The 23835-nt window shown below is 42.5% G+C and overlaps 1 protein-coding gene, 1 long non-coding RNA gene and 1 pseudogene across 3 annotated transcripts; 2 read left to right on the top strand and 1 right to left on the bottom strand.

Annotated features, from left to right (window-relative positions):
• Positions 1 to 558: 558 nt before the first annotated feature.
• Positions 559 to 11836, top strand: LOC110542422 (killer cell lectin-like receptor subfamily B member 1A). 2 transcript variants are annotated; one of them, XM_060384260.1, is made up of 6 exons: positions 559 to 684; positions 3457 to 3555; positions 4643 to 4717; positions 5251 to 5405; positions 5718 to 5827; positions 10861 to 11836. In XM_060384260.1, exons 1-6 carry the CDS (start codon positions 600 to 602, stop codon positions 11000 to 11002), a joined length of 666 nt encoding a protein of 221 aa, XP_060240243.1. In that variant the 5' UTR covers positions 559 to 599; the 3' UTR covers positions 11003 to 11836. The 2 variants fall into 2 exon arrangements, with proteins under 2 accessions (XP_060240243.1, XP_060240244.1); XM_060384261.1 differs by having other exon boundaries at positions 5323 to 5405.
• LOC132654303 (uncharacterized) lies at positions 6977 to 13951 on the bottom strand. Its single transcript, XR_009591981.1, has 3 exons — positions 13498 to 13951; positions 13205 to 13369; positions 6977 to 8394 (listed from the first exon to the last, which is right to left on the bottom strand). It is a non-coding gene; the product is annotated as an uncharacterized LOC132654303 (long non-coding RNA).
• A 6407-nt stretch (positions 13952 to 20358) lies between these two features.
• LOC110544215 (small ribosomal subunit protein uS8-like) lies at positions 20359 to 20742 on the top strand (annotated as a pseudogene).
• The last annotated feature ends 3093 nt before the right edge of the window (positions 20743 to 23835 follow it).

Here is a 23835-nt window from a genome sequence, read left to right on the forward strand (position 1 = left end):
CAGAATCAGCTGAGCAGGACTCATAGGGTTTCTTGGAGACTGAAGCAGCAATCATGAAGCCTGCATGGGTCTGTGCTAGGCCCTCTGCATACATGCTGTGAATGTATAGCTTTGGTTTTTGTGGGGCTCCTAACAGTTAGAGTCGGGGTGTCCCTGAGTCTTTTGCCTGTTCATGGGACTCTTTTCCTCCTCCTGGGTTGCCTTGTCAAACCTTGATATGACAGTTTACACCTAGTCCTATTGCATCTTGTTATCCTGTATTTGGCTGATATCCCAGGAGGGCTTCACTTTTCTGAAGGGAAACAAAGGAGCAGTATGTCTCAGGGAAAGGGGAGTTTGGGGGAGGGAGGCTGGAGGAAAGACTGCAGTGAGGATGTACTGTATGAGAGAAGAATAAAGAACAAGAAAAGACAATAGTGTGTAAGCTGTGTGAGCTGGACAGACACCAAGCCAATAACTATGAAGACACCCACAGAGACAAGAGTGGTAGGTGTGAACCCAGCAGGCCATTGGCAGAGGACTTCCTTTTTTTCATTTCACATCATAGGACTTGGACTGTGCCCCTGCTCACAAGTTCAGTGTCTCATCTCTCCTCTGCAATGGACACAGCAACGGTCTACTTAAATTTAAAGGCACCCAGGACTCCAGGGGCTCAGCGTGCATCACCTCCATCTCGTCCCCCAGGTCAGTATTTTTTATTTCTCCTTTAGGTGTTAGAATATCCTGCAAAATTATGATTTTTTTTTCCTACAGCTTTAAGCTGTTGCTTTGAAGATGACCAGCTGTCTGTCAGCACTGAAGAGTATAGATGACTACAACCTGGGAGAAAAATGCTCACACATTCCATTTTTAATCAATCAGTCAGTGTGAAATTAGGGCAGCCACTCTTTTTAGCTTTAGTCACAAGACCCTGAAGAGAGGATATTTTATATCTACAAGGAAAGGGGTGCTTCTAGCAGGAAGCCTTCCTGTAAAGCAAACTTCTTGCCTGGTCCAAACTTCTCTACAGAACACAAATACCATGGCTCAGCTCCACAGCATCCTAGCACTGAGCACTGGTGCAACTGACCCCCTGTCTGCCAGAAATGTGGAAGACTGATATGAAGCAATTATAAAGGATACCATGATTTAGGGATGGATGAAAATAGACAGATACAGGGGTAGAAAGTATGTGTAAAGTGGTCATGGTATAGTATGAGTTTCTGTGACACAACTGAGCTTCCTTATATAATTCTGCAAAGTTTTAAATGTAATCTTTCTGTATTGTGTCAAGAATGTGAACCACAACTCTTTAAGGCTGCTTGTCAGAAACTGTTAAATTAACAGATTTTTTTTTATTTAGGAAAAATGTCTTTTTTTAAAAAAAAAATTCTTTATTAATTATACTTTATTGACTTTGTATCCCCCTTGTAGTTCCCTCCCTACTTTCATCCCAATCCCTCCCTTCCTCTACCCTCTGCATGCATGCCCCTCCCCAAGTCCACTGAAAGGGGAGGACTTCTTTTCCTTCCTTCTGTTTCTAGTCAATTAGGTCTCTTCAGGAGTGGTTGCATTGTCTTCTTCTGTGGCCTGGTCATGTTGCTTCCCCCTCAGGGGGAGATAATTAAAGAGCAGGCCAATCAGTTCATGTCAGAGACAGTCCCTGTTCCTATTACAATGGAACCCACTTGGACACTGAACTGCCATGGGCTACATCTGTGCAGGGGTCTTAGGTTATCTCCATGCTTAGTTCTTGGTTGGAGTATCAATCTCAGGAAAGACCCCTGTGCTCATATTTTTTTGGTTCTGTTATTCTTGTGGAGTTCCTGTCCTCTCCAGATTTTACTGTTTCCCACTTCTTTTCTAAGATTCCCTGCACTTTGCCCAAAGGTTGCCCATAAGTCTCAGTATCTGCATTGATAGTCTGCAGGGCAGAGCCTTTCAGAGGTCCTCTGTGTCAGGCTCCTGACTTGTTCCCTCTTTTTGTCTTCTTCTGATGTCCATCCTCTTTGCCTCTCTGCATAGGAATTGGGCATTTTAGCACGAGTTCTTCCTTTTGATTAGTTTCTTTAGGTGTACAGATTTTACTAGGTTTATCTTATATTATGTCTATATGAGTGAGTATATACCGTGTGCGTCTTTCTGCTTCTGGGATAGCTCACTCAGGATGATATGTTCCAGAACCCACCATTTACCTGCAAATTTCATGATTTCCTTGTTTTTTATTGCTGAGTAATATTCAATTGTGTAGATATACCATAATTTGTGCATTCATTCCTCCACTGAGGGGCAGCTGGGCTGTTTCCACCTTCTGGCTATTACAAATGAGGCTGCTACAAACATGGTTGAGCAAATGTCCTTATTGTGTACTTGAGACTCTTTTGTGTATATGACTAGGAGTGGTATGGCTGGGTCCTGAGGAAGCACCATTCCTAGTTGTCTGAGAAAGCACCAGATTGCTTTCCAGAGTGGTTGTACCAGTTTACATTCTCCTTGGATGACATAACTTAGATCCAAGGTGGAGAAGATCATTGTAAACAGCACTGAAGCAGACCTAATTTTCAGGAATAGAATCATATGTCATTGGCACTGAAAGTCACAATTATTGAAAAACTAAACATGAAAAATGTCTATTGTTTAAGAAGAGATCCAACTTAAAGATACTTTGACTCCCTTCCTGCACTAAGACATGTGATTTATTTTTTGTACAGCCCTGTCTAGCTTTCAACACTGTTGGTTTCCTCCTTCCTGGAGGCTGTCTCCCAACAGCCCAGGAAGTCAGGTAGAGAAGTAAACCTCAGTACAGGGGTGCCTTCCTCAGTACAGGGGTCTCAAACCCCTGGAACACCTGATGGCCAATTCAACTTTAATTACAGAAAACAAAGGCTATAATCTGCTTGGTGAGTGGGTGGGGAGCTCCAGAATAGGTGTATATAATTGGTTGGAACTAGGCACTTCAAGGATGCTTGACTTGCATCATAGAGCAAGCTCTTGTCATATGAATGGAAACACAGCACCTAATTGTCATATTCCCACTGGGAGGGGAACCTAGCAGGGAGCTGTCAGAAGACATATATCAAATGTTGGGTGTGGTTAGGGGAGTCTGTGTCTAAAGACATTCTCCAGATGAAGTCAGTCAGAGAGCAGGAGACCCACCGAGGGGGAGGGCATCCTGCCTTTAATTCAGAGCTCACAATGGCTGTACTGACTAGGTGAGAACTCAACCTCAACCAACAGGGTGCCTCTATTCCTTCGTGCATTATACCTGCGTACTCATTACTTTTCAGTCCTACTATACCAAAGCAAACAGTTGAAACTAACAGAGAATTGATTTTATAGAATTCTGCTTTAGGGATCTTACCTGCAGTCGACCGTCTACTTGAATCCAATTGTCTGTGTTAATCTAAACTACCTTCAACTAGTATTCTAGATATACTCAACTGACCTAAATGAGTAACAAGGTTTCTCACTTCACAGACTCCTGCCAGTGCCCACGTTCACACAGGCTGGCTCTGAAACTCAGCTGTGCCGGGCTGATCCTTCTTCTCTTGACCCTGATTGGGATGAGCATCTTAGGTAAGTAAGGCAAAAGCTTTGGCTTTAGAATTCTTCCTCTCTTTCCATCACAAATATCACTGCCTCTTCAGATGACTTGGCCCCTTTAACCTGGGGAAAGTCAATGACATGAATGCTTACAGGACAGTATCCATGTCCAGGGCAGAAACTTCACATTCATTTCATGCTTCCAAATTCCTTTGAGTGTCACCAGGGGCTCTCTAAAACATCAGAGCATGGCAGAGATGGCGGCCAGCAGGTTTTGCCCTTTCCCCATTCCTCTCCTTTGCTAAACAATTATATTATGCTTCTCAAGCTGGCCTCTAAGTTCCAGTCCCTTCTTTTAGCCACTTTCTTATGCCTAGCTTATTCCTGAGGCTGAACACCAAGGTCCAACTATCAAAACATCAAGGTCCAGTAATCCAAATTCACTATTTGGCTACACTAGCTAAAGTTAGTACAATCAGGACTTACCAACTCACCCTAGCACAGACTTCCCCTTTTTCTCCTTAAAAACCCACTCCTGCAAAAACACACTTGCTGCTGTCTTTGCCTGATCCAGAGGCACACACAGTCCCTCTTCATCCCAGGGTAATAAATCTTCTTTGTGCTGAGGATTTGTTGTCTTGATGTGTTCTGAGCTGATTCCAAATGTCCCCCCAACTGCAAACACACTCACCACATATACTCAGTACCTAAAAAAAAAGTCATAATTGTGACAACAAAAATAAAAACAAAGATAACTAAAAGGCTCAGAAGCTTATTTTATTAAATGGTTGTTAAACTTCAATGGCAGTAAGCTGTGTTTCTTGAAAGGGATGTAATAATACTCATTCAGACCTGAGTGTGGGTAAGTTAAGAGCTTCTGTAAGGCAGTTTGATAAGATGTGATTTAACAGTGGTGTGAATCCATATGTTCTGAGTTTTTCTTCTTTGTTCCTATATTCTGTCTCTAAACATGTTCTCAATTCATTTTGCTAATATTATTTCTTCAAGCCAGATATTCAGGTTTGTGGAAATAACTTCACTTGCCTGGAGTGAGAAATAAAACACCTGTCACAACATTCACTTCAGCACTAAATTCTCTGTGTGTTTTCTTATTTCCTAGTTCGAGTCCTAATACAAAAACCATCAATAGAAAAACACTGTGTGTGTATTCAAGAGAACATACGTAACACAACAGGTAATTTTGTGGCTTGAATTTCTCAAGAATATTAGCTGAATTTGCTATTTACTGGGCTGTTACATCAGCCAAGGCTTACAACAGCCATCCATGAAGACAGTGTATCACTGTAGTCCTATGTTACAGGAAACTGCTGCATAGGAACTTGTGGAGGGTCTTGTGATGGGTAGTTGGTAATGCTGGGAACATCTTTGAAACTGTGTGACCTTGAAGCCTGAGGTCTTAACCACTTGGCAGTACTGCCTCAAGGTGCTACCACTCTTGATCATTAACTTAAGAAAATGCTCAAATGGGATATTTCTTTTAGCAAATGGACCAAGTAGTTAACTTTGCCTAAAGTTAATTAATAGAACCAAAAGTGAATATGTATTTATATATATTATATGTTATGTATATTTTTGATATGTCATTACAGTACTCTCGTTCCTGCACATGTTACTAAAAGTGTGTGTTAGTAAAACAACTACTGTGTGCAGCTGGCTGTGGTGCAGTAAGAGTAGGTAGAAATATTCCGTGTCTCCTTCTCACTCCAGAGAGTCCAGCTAAGTTAAATTGCCCAAAAGACTGGATTCCATACAAACATAAATGCATACATTTTTCTCAAGTTCCCAACACTTGGAAGGAAGGTATGGATGACTGTGATCAGAAAGGAGCCACTTTGCTGCTTGTTCAAGACCAAGAAGAGCTGGTAAGTTGTTCAACAAAATAGAGACATTCTTGAAGTGACACCACCGTCTAGACTTACACATCTTCCACGCAAAGGATGTGGGTCCATTAAGGAAGCTCATAGTCTGAGAGAATTAAGACATGGAGCCAATCACTGTGTATGGAAGGGGAGTGTCCTAGGATCATAAATATGGGCACAGATTTCACAAAGAAGGAAGAATTACCTGGGCACTCAGGTCAGAGACAGGTGACCTTGAACTAGGCTTCAGGAGGCTGGTGATGGATCCACTCAGACACAGTCTCAGGGTTAAGGCCTACTCTGTTTTGGTTGTAGAGATTCCTACAGAACCAGACAAAAGACTTTATATTTTGGATTGGACTAAGATATGAATTGCCTGACAAGACCTGGAAGTGGATAAACAACTCTGCTTTAAGCTCTGATGTGTGAGTATAGAGATGCTAACTCGAATATTCATTTCTACTGCGGAGGTTTTAGGGGGCTGCTGCTTGGGGCTTAATAATAAGGACATGGAGACACCTGAATAGTACAAGCCTGTTAGCCTTTTTGCTGGAGGCAGCTAACCACCTACTCAAGAGGACTCCCCTGCCACCATGCCTCCTGATCTGCTCCCATTCTTCCCCCAGCACCAGCCTCCAGCTCTTTTATTTATTTTTTTCTTTTAATGTCAATTGGTGTTTTAACTGCATGTGTGTCTCTGTGAGGGTATCTGATCCCCTGGAACCAGCTACTTTTTCATCCAAATCCCTTTCCTTTCTGATACCAAAACCACCTATTAGTCTAGTGGGAGAGGTTCCACAGCTTACTCACCTGAACCAATCAGCAACAGGACCACACCTGTCTATCTTTCAGTATCTCTTGGCCAGATTGAGGTCTAAGTGACCCCTTCCCCAACCCTCCAGCAGCTTGGTTTTTAGAATGATAATCCCAGAGAACCAACATTTTGTGCAGGTGAGGAAGCAACTAACATTTACATAGTAGAAAGCAGACCTTGTGGGGTATAGAGGACAAAACCATAGACCCCACCAGCATCTGTTGAAACTACAGGGGCACACGTTCATAGCCAGTTGATACACAATGTGTGGGAGTAGGTTACCCCAAAACATCTCAGGTTATCAGGGCTATTGGGTTCTAACACTGATAGCTAAGATTAAAGATGTTGAGAATAGCCCGAAAATATGATTCCCAGGGTGGTTGAAATTCTTCACATATGAGAAGATAACAGCCTTATAAAAGCTAATGTGTATGTTCATGCCTGCAGTGGAGTTTTACATGGAATATATTGAGCAACACATTTTAATTTTTGGTGAAAATATAGCACAGGGTGTCTTCAGATCAATTTGTCAGGTCCCAACTGGCAGAGCATGAAAGAAAAATAAAGTAAAATCAGTGTGGAGTTCTGACATCTGAGAGAAAATACCCACATATTAACAGTTGTTTGAGAGGATATGATAAAATTGTGTATAATCAGCTTTTTGTCAGGGTAGTAAAATATCTGAGACAAACAAGAATGGAAAGATGATTTGGTATCTTTTATTTATTTATTTTTTTACAATGCATAAAAAATTTTTAATGAAATTTTTTTTCAGTTGACCTAAAGAAAAAAAGAACACATTTCATATATATATATATCTGAAGTATCCATAGCATCCAGAGAAACATAATTCATAAACCATACTAGGACAAATAGTAGCAAACTGCTTTTGTACAATAATCATATCCTCAACTTCTCCCGGGGGGTGGGGGGGGGAGGAGAACAACATACTTTTCTATGAATGATTTTTATTCTCCCCCTTTCTGTGGGTTCTCATCTCTCAACATCCAGCAGTTCTTATTTTTAAGTGAAGACGTCTCAGCCTTTGGTCTGTTGCTCCATTGCTGTGATTCCTGTGGCAACGCAGAACCTCAGTGGAAGGGCAGAGACAAGCAAAGCTGCTCACCTGTAGAACACAGGAGCAGAGAAGAAAGGAGACACAGGCCAGATAGGCCTTTCAAAGGCATGGCGCCTTCCTGTGAGGGTCACATCATTCAGCTGGGAACTCATCAGTTGGTTAATCCATTGACAGAATTAATGTCCTCATTGTCCAGTCACCCATGTGGTAGTATCAGCAGCTGGACACTGAGGGCTCAGTATGTGCCCAGTTAGGGCATACTTGGCATCTAAGCCATAAGTGTGTGTAGATCACAAAGAAGTCAAGAGCTATTTGCTCTTCGGTGTTTCATTTTCTTACTGTGGGAGACTGCATGGGAGATTGCAGTAGGAGAACTGATGCTTCATACTTAAGTTATATATTTTAGCAGAATTCATAATTACTGGCATAACAAGGAGCAATGCATCACCACTCCAGAGGCAGGAGGACCTACAGCCTACTTTATTCAGAGCAGCAGACAATTTATATTGAGGGTTAAGAAAGCTCAAGCTGAATACAATAACAAAGGCAAGCTGAGCATGGCAAATACAGTTTTCCAGAGAGGCACACAAAAAACAATTTAAAGATTATCAATCAGTAATAATAAGCAGTCTGGAAAAGTCACTTTTTTTTCTGCTGCACCTAGCAGAGCACAAAAACACATCCAAGAACATTTTATGTTTTAAAGAAACAAGACTCGGTTTTGTTTTGTTTTTAATATTTTATTCATTTATGATTTATATAGCATTTGACCTGCATGTGTACCCACATGCCAGAAGAGGCCACTAGATCTCATTTTTTCTAGATGGTGATGAGCCACCTTGTGGTTGCTGCGAATTGCTGGAATTGAACTCAGGATCTTGAAAAGTACAGCCAGTTCTCTTAAACTCTGAGCCATCTCTCCAGCCCCAAGTCACAGGACTCTTGTCCTGTTTTCTTGGAGTGTCACACAAGCACCTCAAGCACTCGGGCTTCTCACTCGACTCCATTCTTGGGCCGTGTCATGACGGCAGCATGGTTACGTTTTTCATAAGCAAAAGCAGGCAGGATTCGATCAAATTTCTGTACAGAAGAAGACATTTCTGTAAAGAAGAAGAAATTACATTGCTTCTAAGTTTCTTAAAAAGAAGCTATTACGTTGAGTACCATTTTTTATTAATTGTACTGGTGAGTTTTATGTCAGCTTGATAAAAGCTAGAGTAATCTGGGAGGGGGGAGGGGGTCTAGCCAGGCTGAACATGGCAAACATGGTGCCAGCAGGCCTTGGCCTTTTTCCTCATTCCCTCTGCCTTGCTAAAAACTGTTCCAAATCTAGCCACCAAGGTCTTTTCCCTTATTTGGCCACTTCCTCCCCTGAGACTGACTACCAAGGTTCAGTTATCAAAGTAATGAAGTCCAACAATCAAAAGACCCCTTTGGCTTACGCATGCCCAATTAAACTTAAACACCTCATTTGAACACAGGGTTTCCCCTCGTACCTTATAAACTGCCAATGTCTGTCTCCTCTCTGCTCCTTCATGGTCCCTGCCTCCTGCTTTCTGACCTGCTTGAGTGCCTGTTTTGACTTACCTCAGTGAAGGACGTTTTGGAACTCTAAGTGAAATAAATCCTTTTCTTCCCATATTGCTTTTGGTCATGTTTTATGATAGCAATGGTGTCATAGCAAAGTGTTTACTCAAGACACAAATCTTGAGCAAATTTATGCAAATTGCACAAGTCAATACTTAAAACATTCCTTTTAGTCATTTAGAATAAAAATGATTGAAATTTAAAATACTGAAACATATAGATATATTATATGAAATATAATAATGTATTAAGTTTAGAGATTGTTAAACACATTGTTAACCTAGAGAGCAAATGTTGACAGTGTACAAGAACATATTTTGAATTTTTTTTCAAAAAGTAAGACTTTAAAGTGGGAATTATTTTAAAACAAATGTTATGGATTAGAATATATTTACAAAAACAAAAATATACACATCTTGTTTCATAAATCTATCATGATTTTTCTGATGCTTTCAGAGTGTGCTATTTAGGGTCACTGTTGCTATGACCAAAGGCAAGTTAGAGAGGAAAGAGTTTATTTATTTGGCTATGCTTCCATGTCTCTTCTCATCACTGAAGGAATTCAGGACAGGAACTCAAGCAGGGCAGGAATCTGGAGACAGGAGCTGAGGCAGAGGCCATCCTGCAAAGTGAGCCTCAAATTCAATCAGAAAGTGGTTGGTTACTTCCGCAATCGTCCTGTCACTATTGTACCAGCATATAAGTGGGTTGTTGTAGCTTGTGGGATCCACAGCTAAGTTGTATACTGATAACTCTACTCACCCAGAAACCTGCACAGCACTTTCCAGTGTCTATTACTTAATTAGGCTATGATGTATCATGTTTACATTATTGTGATTCACGGTGATAGTAAAACTGTAAGATATTTGAAGTGTATGGGTTCAGCTCAGTCCATCTGTCATTTTACCATGAGTATAAAATGATCACGTGGCAGTGATCAGGTAAGCCTGGAGGCTTCTGAACTATGGTAGAAAGAGCATCAGTCAAGCCCTGCTTTTGTTTTAACTCTCTTACCCTGGTTTTTAGATAAGGAAAATGTAACCAAATGCATGATTATTTGGTGAATTGATAAAATAATGTTAGCGATCTCCAAAGGCCTGATAGGAGATGGCCTGGGAAACCTTAAAGGCATTTTGTACAGATTGGTGTAAGGAAATTATCTTAAACTTGAAGAAAGTCCTGAAGCATGAAGAAATAAGACAAAGGCCATTTACAGTGGAGGGAAGTCTATGGTGTGACTGCTAGCATTCAGGAAGTTGGGTGAGAGCAGACTTGCCTCTCAGGCCCAAAGGGCTCCATGAAGAAATGACAAAAGGAAGAAAGAGCAGCTGTGAGAAAGCCCCAGCCACTGTTGTACATCACCTTCTGTTTACAATGAATCGGTGCAATCTGAACTCATCTCTTCCTACAGTTAACTCTAATTTTTCCTGTGTTGTTCAGATTCTAGTTCACACCTGAGCCATGTATGAGTATTAAATCAAATGCCCACAGGAATAAAGGGTCATGATTATCACATGGCTTTAGCTGCTTTTCTCTGTAGATCCTGTGAGCGCAGTCTGTATGTTATGCATAGTCACTGAACACCCACCGTGTTTAACTGTCACTGTACTTATGAACGCCTTCCCCAAGCACTGGCTGGTTATTGCCTATACACTCAGGAAATGGGAGCTCAGGAAAGTGAGGCAGCTCTTTTCCTTACATGAGATCTTAGCAGTCAGTCTAATGAGATTCAATCCTGTTTCTAAACTTTTTTTTTATCATATGAATACTTTTTTTCTGAACGAACTCTTTTCTAGTTGAAAGTATAATTGAAAAATATAGAGGAGATGTGTTCAGATAAGCCTCCATCTTTAATGTCGATGCAAGTTGTTACTCTGAGTACCCTGCTTAAGAACTGTGGATTTTACAGTTCTTAGAAGTCTAGAGGAGAAGATGGCCAATTCAGGATAACTAAGAGCAGCTGTTTTCTTCCTCCTCAGACTAAAAGTCACCGGTGAAGCTAAAGCAGGCAGCTGTGCCGCCATCTCAAAGGACAAAGTGCTTTCTGAGAGCTGTGGTTCAGACAGCCGCTGGATCTGTCAGAAGGAACCAAAACGTGATACCATGTGCAAAGATTCCTGACTGGGAATCACATCTCCATTATTTTACCATCCACAGCAGATCTCTGTGCTCAGTCTGTCTCTGCTGTGCAGTTGGTGGCACAAAGCAGGTACTCTAAAAGCACCGTTACAGATTCTTTACTCTCTTAGACGTGCCATTCTAAGAGAGGTGTTCTGTGGAAAGAAACCCAGGCAGCTGAAGGGCACCAGATTCTAACGTGGGATCTATGTGACCTTTGCTTATCTCTGTGCCTGAGGCCATCTTCAGACAGCTTCAGAAAACTGCTTGCAAAGTCCTGATCTATCCTCTCTACCTACTCCAAGCCATCATATTGGGCTATAGTACATTGATTAAAGCCTTTGCCTTTGACTGACACCAGAATCTCATGGTTAATGAATTTGGTTTGAATGGCACCTACAAAACCTTGGGTAAACTGAGCTCTGGTCATGTGATTCCTCCACCTGACTGCATGTACCAGCAGACCCTGGGCTAGTGTTCCACCTCAGTGCTAGGCTTCTCAGCTCCAAAAACTGGCAGAGACCAACTTCTTTTTCCTTGAAAGGTTTCCATTTAAGTGACAAGAAGGCAAACTGAGACAAGGCTTAGGCCTGCCTGCTACTCCACAGCCCTTTTCCTTCTAGTTTGCTCAGCATTTCTTCTTTCCACACTTGGGGGAAATTAAGCTTAAAAAGAGATAGATCTTTTTAACATCCCCTTTTCTAAAAATTTGCCAGATTGTCCATGAAAATGAAGGAGTAAGATCATTGAATTTGCTTTATAAAAAGAAAATAAAAGTTCTTTAAAAGTAGAAATGTATATACTCTAATCACTCAATTTCAAGTTGAATTACTTAAACCAAAGTATATATTATCATGATCGAAACGAATTCTTAATTCCTGTTTGCCAGGAATATGGAGTTTTAATACTTGATATTAATAATTTTCAATGTAGAGCCCTCAAAGAATAGTTCATTTTGTAAAAATTCTTAGGAAACATTTTACTTAGAAAACCTTTCATAGAAAAGCGGCACTATAAATCAATAGTTAACAACAGTGATGTTTTGGAAAGAGCCTGAAACTGTTAAGAGCAAGCAGCTAAGCAGAGATGAGCAGGAGGTAGCCCAAGTAAGAAATTAAGGCACCAGGGGGAACTTTCTTGATGACCATATATGCCACCAATGAAGATGCTGATGAGAAGGAAGGTGAAACTGTGGGGACATCTTGGCCCTGGAAAAATTTCAGCAGAGTGAGATAAATGAAGCTGGTTCCCAAAGAGAGGAACTTGGCATTGATGAAAGAGAGAGCTCAGGGCATGGTGGCATGAGAGAGAGAGAGAGAGAGAGAGAGAGAGAGAGAGAGAGAGAGAGAGAGAGAGAGAGAGAGAGAGAGAGAGAGAATGAACACGCTCTGAATAGAGGGATGCTTAGATAAAGCAAACATTTTTAACCCAGGACAGCAGGTTTTCTTCTCCTGTGGCTGACGTCTTCCCTTTGAAAATATGGTTTTGTAGTTGCAGCTACCAAATAGCTTGGAGAGACGGGGCTGACAGGGCGTCAGAGTCGCAGATGTGGGCTGATGAAAATGTGTGAAAAGATTCCTTGAGTAACAGGAGACTGTCAGGGTGTCTGCGGTAGGAGGATGAAGACAGATGGGAAATCATTCAGTGTCTGAGGCTTGTTGAAGTGTCAGAGGTCAGCTCAGAGATGAACAAGCAGGAAGAAACAGAGCCACAGGGATTTGGGAGAGTTGGTTGGGTGGGAGTTTTCTTTTGCAAAAATATTTATTTTCATCATTTTTAATTCAAGAATGCACATTAAACCTTATTAAGTACTTTGAGGCAAAAAAAAAGAGAGTAAAATTTCAAAGCTGCTTAGTAACATTCGCAGAGAATTAAGCAAACGATTGACCAAAACCTGAACTCGCCTCTATTTGTATGAAGGATGGCCTTTCCCTGTTTTCTCTGGAGTTGTGGATTTTTAAATCAGTCACATAGACTGACCTGAAATCAGAGAGAAGGTCATGTTTTCGGAGCCAGTTTTCATAGCTGCTTAATAGTTTGAATTATATCATTATAAAATAGAATGAAATTACTCTTACACAAAAACGCATAAATAAATGAATGTAATTTTAAAAACAGCTCAGCCAAGCGCTCCTTGAAATTATCAAATCCTCCGCTTTCCCCTGACTCCTGTGTAGACCGGTAGCAAAACCAGCGTCCTCCTACCTCAGCTGAAATCCAGACTCTTTCCCCGGGCGGGGAGGGCTGACGTCCTCTGGAATGAATGCTACCTAGGTGAGGACGAAGGGGACAGTCGTCTGTTCACGGTTGTGCGCTGGTGCGGATTCCTGAAGGACGCACAGGCAGGAGGATCTGGAGTTCGAGGCCAGCCTGGGACACACAGTTTTTATTCCCGCCACGGCCAGGAAAACACTGGGAACCACCTCAGGCACTGAAATACCCACACGCACCACAATCCACGGCCCACAAAGCCTCACCCGAACTCCTCTCTCCCTCACCTCCTTTGGCTACCGGCACCCAGCTCGCACCGGCTCCTGCAGACACGCAGGCCCCGTCCACACGGCTGCGCACTGGCGCGTGGCGGGAGGAGCCTTCGGGGCTCGCGTCCTGGCGGTTCCCTGGAGCCGGGGCGGCTGGCGTCAGGCCGGGAGTGTGCGTGGGAAAGGCGAAGGGCGTGTAGACACGGCGGCCAGGGCGTCCTGTGGACGTGGTGCGCGGTTTTCAGAGCAGAATCCTGTCAGGAAGTTGACCAGTGACGTCACTGTACGTGACCGATAAGTATTCTCAGAAGAGCATCAACTCCCGCCGGCTCTGGTGGTGCAAGTGGGTAGAACTTGCTGAATGAGGCAGAGGCAGGTGGATCTTGAGTTCCAGGACAGCTTTGGCTACACTTTCTTTTATCCACCACTGTCGCGAAAACCCTCGCAGCCACTTCATGCACTAAAACACGGACATCATTAAAAATCAAGTACATTCAAAGCCTCACCGAAAGCTCCTCTCCCCCTCATCCCCGATGGCTACCGGCTTCCAGCTCGCACGAGCTCCCGCAGACACAGAGCCGCTTGTTCCACACTGCTGCTCTCTGGCCCTTCTTCATGCCTGGACTCACCCTACCCACCACACTCCCCACCTGCCCTCTTCCCTGCAGTCCCCCTGCCCAGCCACCTTCTGTTCCTCTTCTCTGGTCCTGCACACGCGGGGCCTGCCCCTGACAGCAGCTTCAGGGCTCACTGTGTGGGGTCACAGGGACCCCCCAGCCAGAGGTCCGCATCCCACACACCCTCTGCTCCACACCCTGCACAGAGCCACGGCTGTGTCCCTCCTGTCTGCCCTGTTCACTGGGCACCATTCTTCCCTCTTCTTGGTGCCTGGTGCATTTCTTCCTCCCCCAGCTGGTGACCCCACAGCCTCCCCTTCTCCTCCCCTCCTTCCTACACCTCCCTCTCTTTGATGACAACTGTCAGGCCTTCATGAGCACCCCTCAAGTCACCAGGACACATGTGTTCTCATCTTCCATCTTTCAAAGGCTCTTGGCCTGAGCCGTCCTGCCCTGTTCACAGGCCCTTAGCGGTCTCTGCAATCCCCAGACCCCTGTAGTCCCAGGGTCCACAGTTTGGACATGACTGTTTGCAGCCTCGTTCCTCACTGTGTCAGAACTGAAGGGCAGGACGCTGAAGCAGTGGGGCCTGGTCCTTGCTGGAGCCTCATGGACACTTACCCCTCCTCACTCCTGCATGCTTTCTAACACTGGCTCTCAAAGCCTCTGATCTCTAAGGCCCTACTTCCCAGCTTTTAAAAATCTTTTCTTCCTGATTTCTGTACACTCTGCTCTCAAAAATTTATATTCAGATGATTCTGTAAGTTCTTATCTAACGATTTATTTAATTTGCTTATTGGGTTTACTTCTTTAATCATTATTAACTCTGTTTCTTATTTTATCTCCTTTTAGACTAATAAAGCAACAAGTCTCATTTTAAATTGGTATGAATGTATATAAATTCAAAGTTATGTTTTTACAACATGCTACATATAGGACTCAACCCTGGTTCAAAATAATTTTTATATGATGGTTATATCAAGGTTATAAAGGTCTATTCAGATTAACAAGCTAATTTATAATGTATGTCTAATTGCCTATGTTCTTACCAGTTGCTGAAGGAATGAATAAATGCTTTTCTCCCACCTGTGATCTGGGTTGGTTGGCCACTAGGCTTTCTGGCCAATGGCTTTGGTATAACAGATTGAAATGAATTTTAAAGTTGTTGTTGTTCTGTGCTGTTCTACTATGTTGTTGGTTCTAAAACTCCTATCTCAGAAGTTACTAAATATGAGTTTTTGCCTAGATATCCTAAAACTATATGATATATTCATTTGTTTACAACATTAAAATTTGGTCATTATGTTCTCTCTTCACTCTCAAAAAGGTCAAAAATTGCTGCCTTATAAATATGTTTAGTCCTGTTTGCTAAATTATAGCCTTAGACTTTTATAAGCTGTTGACTTTTTATAAACCAAATTATACAGGAAACTGTTACCCTCTTTTTATGGACTATGTTTGTTTTTTTTTTAAGGCTCCAACTTAACAGGGAAAAAACCAAAAGTCCTAATATTTAATAGTTAACAAATGCAAAATAATAGTCAGTCACCTCATAGATGATCAAATCCTCTAACATGTCCAAAAATGTATTTATAGACCTACAGATGCAACACACTGCCAAATTAACTAAAGGGCTGTAGGTGATCCCTGAACCCCCATCCAAGAGTTAGTAAAAATAATTTTTAAAGCCGGAGAAGAGCCTTCCCAATTGGCTCAGCTACAGCACAAAGCTATGCTCCAGACCTTGTCTGCTGCTCTGAGGCTGTCAGTCCTGCTGAGGAAACAAGGGGTCTGCAATGCCCCATCCTGTGTGTGTGTGTGTGTGTGTGTGTGTGTGTATGTGTGTGTTCTAGCCTAAGGAAACTCTGCCAGGTAACTGTTTCAAATGCCACCAGGAAGGAGACTGGTCCTGGGCTGCCTCAATAAGCCATGCCCTGCGTGCTGGCGTGCTGGCAGACTGGCCTCTGGAAGTCAAAATGCTCCCATGCAGGCTTGTCCTCTGTGTCCAGCGATGAGGCTCAGCCAGTACAAGAGCACAGACACTTTCAGCCTTTGAGCTCCTTGGCCTGGCAGAGGACAAATGGCTCCTAGATTCAGTGACCTCACCAAGCCCAGGTTATGCTTCAGGTCTGTTTTAACCTCACACTTGGGTCCCTTGGTCAGATTGCCAACCTCTGTCACAGGAAGCTTCAGGCTTCTCAGTCCTCTTCATATTTAGGAGACCAGGCCTTAATCCTCATTCCTAGAGCTGCTACTGTCAGGTGTAGTCAGAGTCCACTTGATTACCAGACTCAAAGAGCAGGTGTCAGAAGTAAGCTTTTATCATTCCTTTAGCTAAAGGACAACAAATATTCACAGCATAGTCTCTCTTATATCTCATGGGAAATAACTGGATATGAGGCCCAAGGATACAGAAGTTTGAGTTATGAGGTCTAAGAAAGTGTTTGAAGGTTGATAGATGCAAGTTCTGAAGGTTAGAAGGTCTAAGGTGATTTAAGGAATCCCAATTTTTAAAGAAATGCTTCATATTTCCTCCTGTTGTTATGCTACTGTTGTATTAACTGTTCAGAGTTCTGACATTTATCACCTGAACTCTGAATTTTTTATTTATTACAATTTATTCACTTTATATCCCAGCTGTAGCCCCCTCCATCATTCCCTCCCAATCACACCTTCCCTCTCTCTTCTACTCCCATGCCCCTCCCCCAGTACACTAATAGGGTAGGTCTTCTTCCTCTTCCATCTGACCCTAGCCTATCAGGTCTCCTCAGGACTGGCTGCACTGGCTTCCTCTGCAGCCTGGTAAGGTTGCTCCCCCCTCAGGGGGAGGTGATCAAAGAGCCAGCCACTGAGTTCATGTCAGAGACAGTCCCTGTTCCCCTTACTGGTGACACACTTGCAGACTGACCTGCCTTAGGCTACATCTGTGCAGGGGTTCTAGGTTATCTCCATGGATGGTCCTTGGTTGCAGTATCAGTCTCAGAAAAGACCCCTGGGCTCAGATTTTTTGGTTCTGTTGCTCTCTTTGTGGAGCTAAAGTTCCCTCAAGGTCTTTCTATCTCCCCCCTTCTTCCATAAGATTCTCTGCATTCTGTCCAAAGTTTAGCCATGAGTCTCAGCATCTGCTTAAATACCCTGCAGGGTAGAGTCTTTCAGAGGCCCTCTGTGATAGGCTCATGTTTTGTTCCCTGTTTTCTCCCTCTTCCAATGGCTATCCTCAACCATGTTCATAGCAGCTTTATTTATAATAGCCAGAATCTGAAAACAACCCAGATTTCCCTCAGTTGAGGAATGGATACAGAAATTGTGGTACATTTACACTGTTGCTATAATGTTCTTTTGGAATGTATACACCTTACTCTTGTTTCATTCAAATGCTGATTTCTCTCCCCACTCTCCTGTTTCAATCCAGACATTGCATTGTGATATTTATTCTAAGCATCACCTGTCTCAAGTTTGTGTAAACGTGTCAAAATAAAACAACCAGCCACAATGTTGAGCAATGGAGAGGAAGGAGTAGGAGGGAGAAGGGAGGATCAGGAGATCAGGAAGAAGGGGGAGGCAGAGGAGCAGAGCTGGGAGAGAGAAGCTAGACAGGTCTTGGAACGATGTGGAGAATGAACCGGTCCTCAGATTTCACAAAACGCAAATATAATGGGTGAATCTAAATGTTAGGAAACTATGAGGGCTTGGAGATTTAGGATGTAGTACTATTGCCCAGCATTGTGTTCTAGTTTAACCAAATAAATCCTATTCTCTGTGTGGTGAATTGGTTATACAGCTGTTTAGGATTAACAGCAGCATTACCAGAAGATATATCAATAGTAAACATTAAGTGATAATACAACAAATGTGGTGCATTTACACAATGGAATACTACTCAGCAATTAAAAACGAGGAAATTGTGAAATTTGCAGGCAAATGGTAGAAACTAGAAAAGATCATCCTGAATGACGTATCCCAGAAGCAGAAAGACACACATGGTATATATACTCACTTATATAGACCTATGAGATAGGATAAACATGCTAAAATCTATATACCTAAAGAAGCTAAGCAAGAAGGAGGACCCTGGGTAAGATGCTCAAACCTCATTGAGAAAGAGCTCTGATTTATTAATTTAACTCTGATAAAAAACAAACAAACAAACAAACAAAAAACGTTCCACTATATGATCCACTATCATGAATCCAAGATCAAGATTTTAAATCTCTTTTGATTTGTCTGTTTATGTCTTTTGTAAAACTTTTAACCAAACCAAAACATTTGTTGTAAGCTACAGGAAATCCGCCTGAATCCAAACTTTGGGTCGAATGGAATCCAGATAAGTACTACCAATCAACAGCCTCTTGCCTATCTCGGAGGATGGGGTTCCTCTCCCTTTCCCTGGTTTTCGACCCCCCTTTCCTGGCTACATGATTGCTACATTCCTACATCCAACTCCAGCTGACTGGTGAGTCTTCCCTTGTGGATGGCATCAATTCCTGGCTGCCCAATCCCCACATTTCTGCACCCAACACCAGGGTGAACCCTCTGGAAACCAAGCTGCTCTTCTAGGCTGTGCAAGAGACGGGAAGACAGATGGGACTGACTAGGTGAAAGCGCTCTGAGACCTTATCACACTTCCTGACCCTGCCCCTCAGCAGCACCCTGAAGGTCTGTTCTGCAGTTCCTTTACCTGGGGTATCATGTGTGGTCACCTAGGAAAAGCCCCAGGCACTGGCCAAGCCAACCAGGTGCTTGGGAGAGCAAGAGCAGGAGCAGGAGGCCTGGCGAGTTCTGAGGAATCCACGCGTGGACGTGCAGGTGTGTACTAACTACAAAGTTAACCACACTCAGTCCACATCACTTTGTGAGTCGCAGATGAGGTTTGCTGGTTCCAGCTCCCTTGTAGGAAAAGCAGAGCCTGAATCTCTGCTAGCATGAGGCATGGCTTCCTGCCCTCCCTCTGCTGTCTCTCCAGTGCCGGTCTTTGCCCTGTGTCCCTCACTTCTGCTGCACAGCCTGGAAGAGCTGTATGGTTTCCAGCGGGGTCACCTTGATGTTTGTTGCAAGAATGAACTGGAAACTTCTAAGCTTCTTCATGCAGAACTAGAAACCAGGGGCTTCTCTCATTGTTTTCATTTGAGTCCTCAGATGGTTAGTGATGTGCAACTTCTCACATGCTCTGCAGCTAGCTTAATTCTGCTGTGATGCTTATTCTTGATTGTCAGTTTGCTTGGATTAAGAAACAAATGCCTCTAGGCTGTGGTCTTGCACACTTTTAACGCCAGCATGTGAGGAGGCAGGTAGATCTCAGTGAGTTCCAGGCCAGCCTGATCTGCAAAGGGAGTTCCAGGAGAGCCAAGGCTACATGGAGAAACCCCATCTCAGAGAGAAAGAGAGAGAGAGAGATCCAGCTATACCACTCCTGGGCTTATACCCAAAAGATGCTCTACCGTACAAGGAAGGACTCTTGATCAACTATGTTCATAGTAGCTCTGTTCATAATAGCCAGAATCTGGAAGCAACGAAGATGTCCCTCAACCAAAGAATGGATACAGAAACTATGGTATAATTACACCATGGAATACTATTCAGCTATTAAAAACCAGAAAATCATGAAATCTGCAGGCAAATGGATGGAACTAGAAAAGATCACCCTGAGTGAGGCAACCCAGACCCAGAAAGACACACATGGTATGTACTCACTTATAAGCAGATTTCAGCCATACAGAACAGGAAAAACATACTACAATTCACAGACCCAAAGAAGATAAGTAACAAAGAGGACCCGAGGAAGGATGCTTAAATCTCACTCAAAAGGGGAAATAGAGGAGCAGCAGAATTGTTTGAAGAGAGGGAACAAGTAGGAGAGGGAGCTCAGAGAAAAAGGAGGATAGTAATCACACACTATTGCAGTTTTTCATTCCCCAGATCTGAATGGTTATTGCTGGTAGATGATTTTGCTCATGCCTTGCCTTCCATCTTCCTGTAGTTGTATCTTTGCGGTGTCCATCAGCTCATTGAGTGCCTATGTGCTGACTAATCATCTTCAGAATAATTTTCAAAAACTCTTCCTGAAGAAGCTCCTGCAATTGGGATGCTTTAATTTGTAAAGCATTCTGTTGGAGTATGGTCTTGTGCTTTGTACTTGTTAATTGCTTGCTCCCTGAGGTTCTTACTGTTTACGAGCAAACTGTCATGGACCCCAAGTTTTGCTGTCTAACCTTGCCTAGGAAATGATACCTGGCTCTTCCCACCATCTTTCCCCTTCATCATCATGGTGCACCCAGCAGTTGCTCTCAAGAGCATCAACAATGCTGAGAAGAGAGGCAAACGCCAGGTCTTCATCAGGCCATGATCCAAAGTCATCTTTCAGGTCCTAACTGTGATGATGAAACAGGGTTACTTTGGGGAATTTGAGATCACTGATGACCACAGAGATCGGAAAATTGTTGTGACCCTCACAGGCAGGTTGAACAAGTGTGGCGTGATCAGGCCTAGGTTTGATGTGCAACTCAAAGACCTAGAAAAATGGCAGAACAATCTGCTCCCGTCTGGTCATTTCAGCCTCCTTGTACTGGCAACCTCAGCTGGCATCACGGACCATGAAGAAGCAAGACGAAAACACACAGGAGGGAAAATCCTGGGATTCTTTTTCTAGAGATGCAAAACATAACTAAAAAGCCTCTGTGGACTGTGCAAAAAAAAAAAAAAAAAAAGAAAAAGAAATTATTCCTGATTGGCTGATTAAAGGCCTAAACCTGGGCTGGGACAGGAAAATCATGGGAATCATGGGAAGGAGATAGACAGGAAGAGACAAGGAAGGAGGATGCCACCATGGGTGAGGAGAAGAGAGAACCACGTGGGCAGGGAGAAAGGACTCTAAGAATGGCATAGGAAGAAACACCAGGGCGAAAAATATATGCAAGTATTTATAAGATTATGGAAGGAAGGTAGCCCACATAGGAATGGTTAAAAAGGATGACATGGGATGAGGTCTGGAGGATATGAGCTAGTGAAGGTGGAATATCTGCCCAGCCCAAGGTGAAATAAGACAAATCTAAAATCTAATGGGTAAAACTGATCGTTGTTTACTTGAGCTTATTTTGTGTATGCCTAGGAATGGTATTGCTGGATCTTGAGGTAGCACTATTCCTAATTGAGAAAGTGCCAGATTGATTTCCACTGTGGTTGTACAAATTTACATTCCCACCAGCAGTGGAGAAGGGTTCCTCTTCTCCACATCCTCTCCAGCATATGTTGCTACTTGAGTTTTGGATCTTAGCCATTCTGATGGCTGTAAGGTGAAATCTCAGGGTCCTTTTGATTTGCATTTCTCTGATGAGTAAGGATATTGAACATTTCTTTAAGTGTTTCTCTGCCATTCAATATTCCTTTGTTGACAATTCTCTGTTTAGCTCTGTACCCTATTTTTTTAAAAAGATATTTATTTATTATATATACAATGTGTGTTTTCATGTACACCTGCAAGCCAGAAGAGGGCACCAGATTTCATTTAAGATGGTTGTGAGATACCATGTGGTTGCTGGGAATTGAACTCATGACCTCTTAACCTCTGAGCCACCTCTCCAGCCCCTGTACCCAATTTTTTAATTGGATTACTTGATTTTTGCTTTTTAACTTCTTGAGTTCTTTATAGATTCTGGAAATTAGCCCTCTGTCAGATATAGGGTTGGTGAAGATCCTTTCCCACTCTGTAGGCAGTCGTTTTGTTTTGAAGACAGTGTCCTTTGCTTTACAGAAGCTTTTCAGTTTCATGAGGTCCTATATTGATTGTTGCTGTTAGAGCTTGTGCTGTTGGTATTATGTTCAGGAAGTTGTCTCCTGTGCCAATGAGTTCAGGGCACTTCCCCACTTTTTCTTCTAACAGATTTAGTGAGTTTGCTTTTATGTTGAGGTCTTTGATCTACTTGGACTTCAGTTTTGGGCAGGGTGATAAGTATGGATCTGTTTGCATTTTAATACATGTAGATATCCAGTTAGACTAGCATCATTTGTTAAAGATGCTATCTTTTTTCCATTGTATGGTTTTGGCAGCTTTGTCAAAAATCAGGTGTCCATAATTGTGTGGGTTTATTTCTGGGGCTTCTGTTCTATTCCATTGATCCGCCATTCTGTTTCTATGCCAGTACCATGCAGTTTTTACTACTGTACAGCTTGAGATCAGGGATAGAGATACCTCCAGAAGATCTTTTATTGTAGAGGATTGCTTTAGCAGCAATTCTGGGTTTCTTGTTATTCCATATGATGTTGAGAATTTTTCGTTCAAGTTATGTAAAGAATTGTGTTGATAATTTGATAGGAATTACATTGAATCTGTAGATTGCTTTTGATAAGATGGCCATTTTTACTATGTTAATCTTGCCAAGGCATGAGCATGGGAGGTCTTTCCACCTTCTGATATCTTCTATTTCCTTCTTCAGAGACTTGAAGTTTTTTTCATACAAGTCTTTGACTTGCTTGGTCCATTTGAATTCTTTAGATTCCACAACATGTTGTGTGTGTTTAATGTCACATTGTACTCTCACACACACAAACACACATGTCTGTGTATTCCACATATATATATATACATATATATATATATATATATATATATACATGTCTGTGTATTCTTCATATATATATATATATATACATGTCTGTGTATTCTCTATGTATATATATTCCTGAAATCTCACATATTTTGCAGTGAAACTATCACTTGGGCAATTAGGTGATCAAGTGGCTTTGGCAACCAGGTGATTCTTCCAATGAGAATTCTCAGAAGGGTCCTATGTTTATCTGTACGATGATGGCTGCACAACACAACTTTGTAAAAATAACTGTGCGGTAGCTGGTGTCACTTCTGCCAATCTGTCACAGGAAAGGTGGTCTGTCACTGCATGGGCATGAGGACCAATGATGATTGACTTTGCTTGTTATTTTTAGTTTCTTTACGCTTTGTGGCTTAAAGGCTTTTGGAAGCACCTGCTGATGAAAAAGTACTCCCTCAAATCTCTTGCTTTTAGGAAGACCTTTGTATATCCATCACGGTCAGGCTTCAGAACTTGATGTTAAATTTCCATGTTGGGCCTGCAGAGGTGGCTCAGTGGCAAAGAGCACTGGCCATCCTCCCCGAGGACAGAGTTCAGTTCCCATCTTACAAGGCAGCTCACACTCACAAACACCAACACACATAAAGTTATCAGTAAACTTTAAAAAAATTTTTTTAAATGTCAGTGTCCTCCATCCTTCATTTTCCATCTAATTACAGCTCAGACTTCTCTTTCCTCTGCAGTTCTGTCTAATCTATCTTCACATTCAGTGACCACAGGGTTGTTTGATGAAGCAGGATTCATGAGCCACCAAACATTTGGAATGTTACCCACACACCCCCACTGAGGATACTCATGATATCTGTGAAAGAGAAGGAGATTCAGAGACAGGAAATGAATTACTAACAAACTTTCATGTGATTCCAGATACTAAAGCCTGAGGTTCTGATGGGTATGAAATTACGTGTACTAAAGGTTCAATCCTGGTTGAAATCAGCACTCTCGTCTGCCACATTTACCAAATCTGAGCAAAGATGGACAACTCTGGAAAATCTTGTGCACTTGTTGACATTTTAGGTACCAATGAAGCGTGAGGCAGAAAGCCTGACGTGGTGCTGAATGAAATCACTGTCACCACACAGTGACAGCTGGTGTAGTTCCACCGAGTCACCGAGTGAGCCTGAGACCCTCACACA

Source organism: Meriones unguiculatus, chromosome 5 (assembly GCF_030254825.1).
Source record: "Meriones unguiculatus strain TT.TT164.6M chromosome 5, Bangor_MerUng_6.1, whole genome shotgun sequence".
In the NCBI taxonomy this organism is placed as follows: domain Eukaryota; kingdom Metazoa; phylum Chordata; class Mammalia; order Rodentia; family Muridae; genus Meriones; species Meriones unguiculatus.